The sequence below is a fragment of the Augochlora pura genome, chromosome 1 (genome assembly GCF_028453695.1).
Source record: "Augochlora pura isolate Apur16 chromosome 1, APUR_v2.2.1, whole genome shotgun sequence".
Lineage (NCBI taxonomy): Eukaryota > Metazoa > Arthropoda > Insecta > Hymenoptera > Halictidae > Augochlora > Augochlora pura.
Genome location: NC_135772.1, coordinates 7834294 through 7846750, shown reverse-complemented (window position 1 = coordinate 7846750; position 12457 = coordinate 7834294). Strand labels below are relative to the sequence as shown.

Below are 12457 nucleotides of genomic sequence, written 5' to 3'. Positions count from 1 at the left end.
AAACATAAACAATAAATAAAATATTATGTTGTATTATTCCACAAGATGGAACAAATAAGATCTCATAATACTTTCATCATTTGCAAGCAAACTTAAGCTTTAATTTTTATTATAAACCTCTTCACTTGCTTATCTAAAACTAATTTTTATAAAAATTTACTTATTTTCGTGAATTTTAAATTTCAACTAAATATAAACCTGTACGTATACAACTAATGCAATATTACGGGGTAGGTTTAGAAATGTCCATCACGTCCCGGCGATTTTAGGGTAACCGCACACCCCTAATTATGATATAAAATATCAATTTCCTGCATTAATTGCAAGGAATACATGTTAAATAGATATTTCTTTACTCACTAATTCCAGTAATATTTTTACTATTTCAGATTGTTGTTCGCATTGTTATTATAAGATTATAAAATTTGCAATCTCATAATAGTATGCAAAAAATCAGAACGTTTATACTAACAATATAAATTGTAATAGTATTGTTACGGCGGTTGATCATGTGGAGTCGCCGTAATGAAAAAATACTTCATAGTGAACAACCCCTAAGGAAATAGAAGAAGTTCGGGGTTGTCACGAAATCGTTGAATCAACAGTCAGTCGGGAGACTCTCTCGAGCTATTGAAACGAGAGGACGTATATAAATAATAATAGATTCAGGTATATTGTTATTAGTGTTAATAGTTATTGTTAACTGTAAATATAATAAAGATTACACAGGATGCCGCGACGGACGTCGAGAACGCGCAACATTGGGGACTCGTCCGGGATTTTTAAAAGACAACAACCAGCCTAGAGCAGCATGGTCAGTCCTCAGAAGGAATCTTCGTCCATAAAGATAATGGTGAAAATGTTCTATGGATTTCACCATCGTTAGCAATTCTTTTCGGGTAACACCATAATTCTTTTCAGATTTTCCCAGCGTCTTAGAGAAGTATGCGATTACCTTCTCTTGACCATGTTGAACTTGGGAAAGAACCGCCTCAATTGCGAAATTTGAAGCATCCGTGTCTAAAATAAACGGAGCGTCAATCGACGGATACGACAAAATGGGCGACTCCATTAGCTTCTTCTTCAGAGCCTGGAAAGAATGCTCTGTTTCCTCTGTCCATACGAAACACTCCTTGTCTTCAGTCAAACGATGCAAAGGCCTCGCTATATCGGAGAAATTTCTTACAAACTTCCGATAATAAGTGCAGAGACCCAGAAAACTCCTCAATTCGGTCTTGTTTTTCGGCATCGGCCACGCCTTCACTGCATCTAATTTGTCAGGATCGGTTCGTACCCCGGACTCTGATGCTACATGTCCAAGATACTTCACCTCCTTGCAGAAAAAGCTACACTTCTTCGGACTATCAGTAGACCGGCCTCCCTTAAGCGATTAGAAATCTTCCGCAGGTGCTGTACCTCCTCTTCAAAACTCTTGCCGAATATTATAATATCGTCTAGATAAACCAAACATATTTTCCAGGTCAAACCTTTCAGGATATTATCCATCAGTCGTTCAAACGTGGCTGGTGCATTGCAAAGCCCGAAGGGCATGTCTTTGAACTGCCAAAGTCCGGTGCCCACACAAAATGCAGTTTTTTCTTTATCCTTTTGATCCATGGATATCTGCCAGTATCCACTTTGGAGATCAACTGCCGAAAACCAACAGGAACCATCCAGAGCGTCCAAAGTGTGTTCTATCCGTGGAAGAGGGTACGAATCTTTCTTCGTGATGTTATTCAGTCGTCTGTAATCTACACAGAACCTGGTAGTACCGTCCTTCTTCTTCACCAATACAATAGGTGAAGACCACAGGCTATGGGATTTTTCAATTACGCCCTGCTGTTCCATTTTCGACAATAAAGTGTCTACCTCCGCGCGTCGGTGCAGAGGCAAACGTCGAGGTGCCTGTTTGATAGGTGGGCAGTCTCCGGTACATATCTTGTGATGCACCACGTCACATTTTCCCACCACGTCGGAATTCTTCGCGAAAACGTCTGAAAATTCCTCCAACAATTCGGCAAAAGTCGAGATTTGTTCCTTAGTTAGATTTTGAGAACATCTCTCGTGAAGGTCCTTAAGATGTGTAGGAATCTCGAGAATCTGCGGATCTTTCTTTTTCTTTTCCGCAGCGAAGTCTTCACCTTTTCGCATTGCCACTTGCTTCCCTTCCAGGCGAAGAACTTCGTGTTCAAAATCCAATTGACAATTATGTTCTTTAAGGTAACCAATTCCCAAGATGTATTCTTCCTTCATGTTAACCAGGAAGAACTCTTCCTGCGAGCGAACACCCCCGATGGAAACGGGAAGGCACACCTTGCCAAGAACCGGCAATCTTCGACCGGAAACTGCAAAGATTTTCACTCCCGTCGTGCTCGCCGATCTAGCTTGTCCCGCAATCAGACCTTCTCACAAGAGGTTGACCGATGAGCCCGAATCAAGAATTATTCTTCTCTCTTCTTTTCGAACGGTGCCTCCCACGAAGAAAATCCCTCGCTGGACAGCTTCTAACCGTAGCACAACAGGGGAAAGTGTAGATGAAGTCGAGCGGTTCCCCTTCACGTCGACTTCTTGTCGTTTCCCTGAGGCTTTCCCTTCTCGTTTGTGCAGTCCCACTGCAAGTGCCCCTTCTTGCCGCAAGTCCAACAATTTGGTTGTTCCCGCTGCCTTCCTACGAACCTGTCTTCCACACCTCGAACAGGCCGGTGCGATGTTCCCTCGGAAGAAACAAAGCGATTTAAACGTTTTCCGGTCGCCAATTGTCTAGGCGTTATTGCCTCGAGGGCTTTCATCTCCAGAGCTGGTAACTCTGGCTGGTAACTGTGGCTCTGCGAGATGTAAAACCCTCATAACGCAGCCTCCTCCCCATCTCCTCATTGGCCAGCGCTGTAACAAATTGAGAGGCGGCCAAACGATCTTGAACGTCCACTGGACATGCGGAGAAAGCCGATTGCGCCAACTTCTCAACCTCCGTGGCCAAAGCGGAGATTGACTCCCCTTGCAGTTGTCGATAATTTTGGAACCGAATATAATCTAGTTTCGCGAAATTTTTCCGCCCAAAGCGAGATTCAATCGCTGAAACTAATTCGGAAAAATCGAGATGCTTTTCAGCGGGAAGGGAAGTCAGCACACTTCGAGTCGGACCGTCTAGGGAAGCAACCAAGGAAGCAGCCTTTCTCGCTTCATCCCAGCCATTTATTCTTGCTACCATCTCAAATTGTATTAGGTACTCCTCCCATGACGTGGAGCCGTCAAAACGCGTCGGCTTCACCGCGTATCCCAAATCAGATACGAGGCGCCCCGTTCCTTGACGCGAAGGCAACGATAGTGCCGACTGAGAAGCGGACTCTGGGACTCTCGGAACAGAACGATCTCTCGTAATATTTACATCAGTATGTACAACATTATTAACACTACTGTCCGAGTGTCCCAACGAGGATGCCGCGAAATTTAAATTATGAGAACCACGCAAAGAGTCCAATAGCACCTGGCATTGGCTCTCGATCCTTGAAATCCGTCCTTCCAACTGGGCTTCCCGTGCGGACGCAGCAGCCAGCTCACGTTCTTCGCGCTGAGCCCTGCCCGCCTCCAAACGTGCCTCAAACTGCCGCTGCTGCTCCTGCAACTGTTCACTTATCCCACGTTGGAAGTTCTCAAAGAGCATCGCCAATGTCGGCGCTACGCCTTCCGGTGATTCTTGTATCCCGAACGAGCCCCGAATTTCTCGTTCTCCGAAGTCAAGGCCGAAGATTGTTCACGTGAATCGCTTGGCTCGATATGAAGCTGTACACCGAGGTTTATAACTGTCCCTCGCCCGAGAAGAGGACGTGTCGTCGCAGAAGACGAGGGAGGAACCTTCGGATCCGACACAGTGAGCTCTTTCCATTTGTGGGAGAAACGGTTCTGTGGGGGGGAGGAAGTTGTATCCTCTCGAAGGTACACCCTTCCCTGACTGGCCCACAAAAAGTGATGCACTGGATCCCATATTACTGCGGGAAGGTTCCTGCGGTGATTGGAGGTGCATCCAGGGGAGAGTTTTCATTGTATGTTTGGAAAAAGGGAACTCCCGTGAAGACTGCAAGAAGGAAGTATGCAAGTCTTCTTCAAGTAACAAGTACTCAAGATTCAAGATGAAGGGTCAAGAGGAGTGGCGAGAGACAGTAATCGAGATTGAACTCGGTGTAAAAGTATACCAAACAAGATTGTATTCGTTGTGGAGGTACTGACGTTCTGCTCAAGGTTTTTGGTGGTTTTCCCTTGAGATAAAGGACAAATGTCAGAACGTTTCCTGTCTGGAAAAGGCCACCTGGGTATTTAATAGCATTTTTCTTTGTGTTTACCTACTTTTCAGACAGAAGTACCTACGGAAGAGGTTACCTGTCAGTCGACCCATAGATCGATAGTCTGAAGCTAGGAGACTGAAGCTGACGGGATATTCTGTTCGATTGCTGTCGACCAACAGAAGTGAAATTTGCCACGGCTGGGACGGCCGCTCTTTGGAAGAGGAGGGCAGTGTTAAGGCGGTTGATCATGTGGAGTCGCCGTAATGAAGAAATACTTCATAGTGAACAACCCCTAAGGAAATAGAAGTTCAGGGTTGCCACGGAATCGTTGAATCGACAGTCAATCGAGAGACTCTCTCGAGCTATCGAAGCGAGAGGACGTATATAAATAATAATAGATTCAGATATATTGTTATTAGTGTTAATAGTTATTGTTAACTGTAAAAAAAATAAAGATTACACGGGATGCCGCGACGGACGTCGAGAACGCGCAACAGTATTAAGAAATGAAATATTATTACTACATAACTGTGGTGAGTGAACTGCGTGTGTTGAGTGTGTGAGAGCGCGTGGAGCGGCGAAGCGGCGAAGCGGGGCAGCGGCTCGAACATCTCGATCGATGATAAACAAACGAATGAAGCGATCGCGAGAGTAAAAATAAAAAGGAAGACCGTTAGGTAGTCAGCGTTCAGCTTCCAAGCATTAAACATCGTTTGTACTTTTACTAGACTATTTAAAATATTAAATTGAGTGATTCTTCAACCGCGATATCCGTTTGGAAGACTCGCGATAGGGGAATCCCACATAAAAAGATAGTTTAAGTTCGCGAAGTAACACAGTTACTATATTTTTGTGAATGCAGTACATATTGTAGGGATTTTCGACAACAAAGGGTCAACCACAGTTACTTGAACAGAATATTTAATAACAGAAAAGAGGAAAAACAAAATAAAATAAAATACAGTCTTTACACACAAGTCTCTCACAAATATCTCACACGGTTAGTCTTCGCTCTCTCAACACTCTCCCGCAACTGGGAAAATTTTCTACCCTCACGACACTCTTGCTTTCTTAAAACTCCGTCATACACGACCACATTCAATCACCGATTCGTACGCACGTGCACTCTCATTTCGAGGAACAGTCACACGGTCCAAACACTCTTCATGCACACCTCACTCGATCCGACAATTGCATAACCCAAACGCTCTTATCTCATACCCCACAATATGCATAGTGCAACGAAAGAAATTAACACTGAAACTACCGAACCAGTTAAGATGAGGCTTCTAATCTGTTCTTTCATAATTATTGAAATTATAGAAACTTTTTATGAGGAAGATTCTGATGAATTTATTTCCTGCAGCACATAATATTGTTACGGCGATTGTTCATGTGGAGTCGACGTAATGAAGAATTATTTCACGGTGAACAACACTTAAGGAAACATAAGAAGTTCGGGGTTGTCACGGAAACGTTGAATCAACAGTCAGTCAAAAGACGAAATCGAAATCTGTCTGTCGAGCTAATCAGCCAACTGATCGATCGAACCGTTGCATACTGATATAGTTAGTAATTGTTAAAAGTTGTGTTCACTGTATTAAATAAACGTGATACCGCAGCGTTCGGAGAAAACGCAATATATTGGGGGCCCGTCCGGGATCTAAGAATCTCTAGAAGACGTGGCCTTGGCATTGGCGATCCTTTTCGAAAACTTCCAACGAGGGATAAGTGAGCAGTTGCAGTAGCAGCAGCAGCAGATCGAGGCGCGTCGGGAGGCCGGCAGGACTGAGCGCGAAGAACGTGAGCGGGCTGCTGCGTCCGAATGAGAAGCTCGGTTGGAAGGGAGGATTACAAGGATCGAAAGCCAATGCCAGGTGCTATTAGACTCATTGCGCAGTGCGAATATTGTGAATTTCGCGGCATCCTCCTCATTGGGACACTTATTGTAAATATTGTAGATCATAGTGTAAATATTGCCAGAAACCCTTCCTCTCCGAGAGTTCATGTGCCCGCTTCCCAGTCAGTACGGTTCCATCGTTGCCTTTGCGACAAGGAACGATGCGCCCCGTATCCGATTGAACACTTGGTGAAGCCGACGCATTATGGCGGTTCTACGTCTTGGGGTAAGTACCAAGCGCAATTCGAAATGTTTGCAAATATTAATGGTTGAGAAAAAGCGAGGAAGGCTGCTGCCTTGGTTGCTTCATTAGGTGGTCCAACTCGGAGTGTTTTGACTTCCCTGCCCGCTGAAAAACATTTTGATTTCCGTGAGATATTAGGGTGTCCCATAAGTTTCTTCCCTTTTTTTTATGCGAAATGAATACACGATATTTGTTGTTTAAGGTGAATTTATAATGTTATGTATGAACCGTTCTGTTCTATAACCTTCTTCCATCTCTCAGGAAGCCTCACTGTGCCCTCTTTCCAAAATTGTTGAAGCTTATTGGCAAAATATTCATCTAGGTCCATTTTTAATTCGCTTATGGATTTCAAAGATTTACAGCGGAGAGAATCTTTTAAGGAGAGGAACAAGTAATAATCGGATGGAACAAGGTCTGGTGAGTACGGACGATGAGGTAGACATCCCAATCAAACTGTAATAATTTTTGCATTACGGCCAACGCAACATGCAGTCTTGCGTTGCCGTGATGGAAAACGGCGCCTCGTCGGTTCGCCAATTCTGGCCGTTTTTCTGCTGTGGCGGCTTTTTAATTGGTCCAGTTGATTGCAATATTTGTCAGCATTGATCGTATCACCTTGAGGAAGGAGCTCGTAGTACACTACACCTTTCCAGACCCACCAAATGCACAAAAGAACCTTATTCGGATGAAGTCCAGGCTTCGCAACAGTTGAAGGTCTATTTTCCTTAGACCAAGTGCATTTTCGATGTACAATTTGGTATAAAATCCAAGTCTCGTTTTCAGTGACAAGCCTCTATAAGAAAGGTTCTCTTTCATGTCGCTGGAGAAGCAATTCGCACATAGAGACTCGGTTCTTAAGGCCGGTCTCCGTCAATAGGTGTGGAACCCAAACTTCATATCGATTCGCATGTCTCATCTTGATTAAATGATTATGTACCGTTGCCTTTGGAATATTAGTGGCATCCACTATCACACGCACACTATTTCGCGTATTTTCAGTGAGCACAGTCTTGATAATGTCCGCATCCGTCGTTGCTGGGCGGCCGCTGCGGTCTTCATCTTTCAACTCGAAATTTCCAACTCTAAATTTTTTAAACCAATCGCGGATGGTCCTAATAGTCGTAGTACCACTCCCGCAAACGGTGCAAATCTCGTCTGCAGTGTCCTTTGCACTATTGCCTTTTTTAAAGCAATGAAGCATAACATGCCGCAAATGCTTCTTTTGGTTCTCCATATTGAACGGTGCAAAAACAATTTTAAATGAGACTTTGTCACCAACGAAACGTACTTTGAAAGAGCTCTGGGACGACTGAAACCGATGCCACAAACGGCTAAGAGATAAACCTGCATATTTATATGTATAAATACAGCCACTTAGATTCACTCATAGCGTAGCGCGGAAGAAACTTATGGGACAACCTAATAGTTTCAGCGACTGAATTTCGTTTGGGGCGAAAGAATTTCACAAAGTTGGATTATATTCGTTTCCAAAATTATAAGCAGCGGCAAGGGGAGTCGATCTCTATGTTGGTCACGGAAAATGAAAGGTTGGCTCAGACAGCTTTTGCAAAATGTCCGGTTGACGTTCGAAACCGTTTGGTCGCCGCTCAATTTGTCACGGCGCTGACTAATGAAGAGATGGGGGGAAAGTTGCATTATGAGGGTTTTACATCTCTCAAAGCTACAGTTACCAGAGCTTTAAAAATGGAAACCTTAAGATGTGACTGATCAACGATTAAATCACGCATTTTCTTCCGAAGGACTATCGTACCGACCTGCTCAAGATTTTCAAGATCAAACAGCTGGACGACAACGAGAGCAGTCAAATTGTTGGATTTGTAAGAAAAAAAGGCCACCTACAACAGGACTTCTCGAGGAAGGAGAAGAAAACAATGTTGCAGGGAAACGCCAAGAAGTCGACGTAAAGGGTAACCGTTCGACTACACTCAGCATCTACACTTTCCCCTGTCGTGCTGCGTCTGGAAGCTGTCCAGCAAAGGATTTTCTTCGTCGAAGGCATCGTTGGAGATGAGAAAAGTAGGCTCATCGGTCAACTCTTGCGAGAAGATCTTATTGCAGGACAGACTAGATCGGCGAGCATGGTGGGAGTAAAAATCTTTGCGGTTTCCGGCCAAAGATTGCCGGTTCTTGATAAGGTGTGCCTTCCCGTTTCCATCGGAGGTATTAGATCACAGGAAGAGTTCTTCCTCGTTAACATGTTCACCATTATCTATATGAACGACGGTTTCTTCTTAGGACTGATCATGCTGCTCTACGCTGGGTGCTGTCTTTTAAGAATCCAGAAGGACAAATAGCACGATGGATCGAGCGGCTCCAAGCTTATGACTTCGAGGTGAAACACCGTCAAGGAAGACTTTATCGAAACGCGGATGGCCTTTCTCGAAGACCACAGGATTGCGCACGATGCAAGCGCCTAGAAATTAAACGAGAGAATCAAGAAATTGATTTTGAGAACTATCTGCGAAACTCTAAATTTGCAAGTAGAGAACTCCTGCGAAGACCGCAAGAATGAGGTATGTAAATCTGCTTCAGTCGAAAGACGGAATCGAAATCTGTCTGTCGAGCTAATCAGCCAACTGATCGATCGTGCCGTTGCATACTGATATAGTTAATAATTGTTATAAATTGTGTTCATTGTATTAAATAAACGTGATGCCGCGGCGTTTCGCAAAAAAACGCGCAACAAAGTTATAATATTTTCAAAACACTGTAATTGAAATCGTAAGAAATTTGAGTAAATCCAATCTTTTCTTTATACATATATAAAACAGCATACATTAATCGCGTTTAGAACTCAGTATTTCTGTGTTAATATAACATATAAAATTCGCATGATTGTGTGCTATGTATTTCCAATACCTTAGAAACGATTGAATAAATTACATTTGACATGTATTAGGTTGGTGCATATGAAAGGTCGGAATTTTAAGTGTATATATAACATTGCATATCTTTTTCCAAAAGTTGTTTATTTAATTAAAATATGCTCCATTTGCTTCGATATACTTGTCGCAATAAGATTTTAATGGACCGATGACTATCGTAAAGAAATTCTGATCTTTAGAATCGATAAACTCTGATATGAAATTTTTCAGACTGCCTTTATTTTCATACTGTTTAGCCCTGTTCTAAATGTTTAAACAAGTGAAAGTCGATTAGCGAAAGATCCGACGAATAAGCTGGGTGCTGCAAATCTTTTAATTAATTTCTTTTTGCAATTATTTTGTACGGCGTATGTGGCCGAGACGAAATTCAAAATAAATAACAAAATCGAACACTTTTGACAAAATCCTCTCTGTTGAAATGTGACTCTGGCAATAGACGATACGACTATAAACAAAATTATGTGAAAACAAAAAGCATAACGAAAACAGAGAGACAACGTTCACGTGCAAAAGAAATCCGACACTTCATATGCACCAACCCAATAAAAGTTTTGATCACATAAAAATGGTTTAAATTGCTACTATTTGTGTTATAAACATTTTAGTGGAAACTCTTACTTGAATTTAGCCCGAGAAGAATCCTCCCAAATCCAGAGGGTATGGCCCAGGGTGGTGAAACCAACACCGGAAGTCATAACTGAACCGACTTCCGGGTGTCTTTGCAGCATCCATTCTGTTACAAAGTCGTTTTCCGCCTGACTAGTAATGTCAATGAGATTCGATTGCCTCTGTGTACAGTAGTCCAACGCCTCCGCATGATTTAAGCCGCTATCAGGATTCGCCAGATGATAGCAATGACCTTCGTACGGGATTTCGCCCCTGCGGCAGTGGGCTATTCGATTTAAAACGCATCTCACGCCGATTGCATCCCTTTCTATACGACATTCCGATTCATGCGTGAATCTAAACAGTCATTAACGACTTCTTTTAGTTATGAAATCGTTTTGCAACAGATATTAAAGATCGTCATTATGTCTAGCCACAGATTATCAAAATCAAACGGAGTGTGCAACAAATGTCGTTGCCACATTCGCAGTAACATAATTTCTTTAGGGATGCACGATATTCGATCTTCACTTAGAGCAACATAAGGAAACAATGCACAGCAATAAACAAAATCAAGGAATCCTAGAAACCCCACTTGCGGCCAGTAAAATATATGTATTTATATATGCTTATGTGTTAGCTCCTGAAGAAACTTATGAATCGTGATGTCTTACTTGCACAACTGAAATCTGGTTTCGTTGCCTTGGCATGACACGGAATTTGCAGCGATCCACGTCGGAACACCGTTGTAGGTGTCTCTTCCTTTCCAAGCCATCTCGGCACCTCTAGAAAAATATATTATATTTTCATAATTTTCAGTTTAATATATTTCACCATTATCTACTTATATACATATTATATATTTCTTGAATGATCTGTCAAAACAATCGAATGTTTTTAACTGTCAAAACTCTGAGTGTTACATCGATATTATTACGCCCAGCTCTGTTAAGATCCACGAGTCGTGAGGAAGTTACAGAAGCAATTACTATAATAAATCTTGTATTACCTATTCTTGTATGATTAAATAGGTAGATCTAATTTAATGTATCTTTTATGGAGCTAGTACGGATAGTTAACATGTTTCACACCTAACACGAAGATTTTAACACATATGAAATAGAACTATTAATCTACTGGACGACAATTTTTCAATGTCAATATTAATGCTATAAATAAAAATCAAGGTTTATGCTGTTCAATAAATATCGAACATAAATATTATAAATATTTCGTATTGAATTTAATGACATTTTTAATGTTTCTCCTACGAGAATCATTGTGAAATATTATTGAGCATTACGCTGTAATTGTTAAACAATTTGAATAATTAAGATTTTTAATAACGTCGATCTTTGTAGAGATTACCTGCTTTAGGTGCATTGCGACAGAAATAGAGATTGAATCTGTTTTGATTTTATCAGAGTTACTATTTAAGATACCTCGTGTATCCTAGTTGCTTGCATACAATATCAGCTTCCTTGAGTGTCCAACTGGAATCACAAACGATTCCCCATCCGGGAATTTTCCCTTGAACCTCCACGTAACCATCATGAGGTCCTGAACCACCGCGAAGTCGAATCACCTAACATCAATAAAAGGAAAATCTCCAGTGACGATAACCCTCTATAATCTTGTGAAAAATAGAGAAGATTTGTCACAGTCTCTTCTTTGTTATTCAGCCGAAAATGGCTATTGGATCACTATTTAATATTGCATACATTTAAGAGTATTAATACTAAAATATTTAGAACGTTAAATTTACATTAAACCTTTCTTCTTATTGCTGGTCGTTAAAATGCGACTGAAATAATGGATGAAGTCAAATGAACTGCAACATTGAAAGGGGCTATTTTGACGATCAGCCTCAACCATTTTAATTGTGCAGTAGAATGAGGTAAAATTAACAATGAACGACGGATTCGATGTACGCTAAAATTATACGTAAAAATAGTGCTAGGTTTAATTGGAAATCAATTTAATTGTGAACGCGACGAATTAATATTAACATCTAATATTGGTATATGCTGTGTTTTTAGTTTTTTTCTAATTAACATTAAAAATAGATTACCTGACCAGAAATAGGAGTAGGGTGGGACACTTTTCGTGAGTGATCCAATGGTTCAACTGGAGGTACATAGTACGTTGGAAACGCTGGTTCCTCTGTAACACAACAAATAAAAGTAAAACATTTACTTCTTCTTCTAACAATATTAATAAAGTGAAAATAATGCTACTGTGTTTTTAAATTCTTCCGGTGTCTTCATTGCTCTTTGTTTCATTTATCCATTTTTACTATAAATGCGTTAAATTCGCAATGTAATGATAACTAACGGTTTATATATTTTCTAACAAACAATATTTCACATACGTACGAAATTCGACACAAAAATTACTTACGTTAATGTAAGTTAATAAAAAAATTTGATAATACGTGTCTATCAATCTCCATTAACGCATTTAAAATGATGAAAGCATATTTCCATGTGTGTAATATTTGTCAAAGCCAATGTTAACATGT

At 41.2% G+C, this 12457-nt stretch overlaps 1 protein-coding gene across 2 annotated transcripts in view; it reads right to left on the bottom strand.

Annotated features, from left to right (window-relative positions):
* LOC144478771 (uncharacterized) overlaps positions 1–12457 on the bottom strand; it is a 30412-nt gene that overhangs the window by 9066 nt on the left and 8889 nt on the right. For both annotated transcript variants that reach the window (XM_078197053.1, XM_078197144.1), the window contains 4 exons: positions 12008–12099; positions 11379–11521; positions 10611–10721; positions 9949–10293 (listed from right to left, as the gene is read on the bottom strand). In XM_078197053.1, the coding sequence (XP_078053179.1) occupies positions 9949–10293; positions 10611–10721; positions 11379–11521; positions 12008–12099 (691 nt within the window). The remainder of the gene's footprint in view (positions 1–9948; positions 10294–10610; positions 10722–11378; positions 11522–12007; positions 12100–12457) is intronic.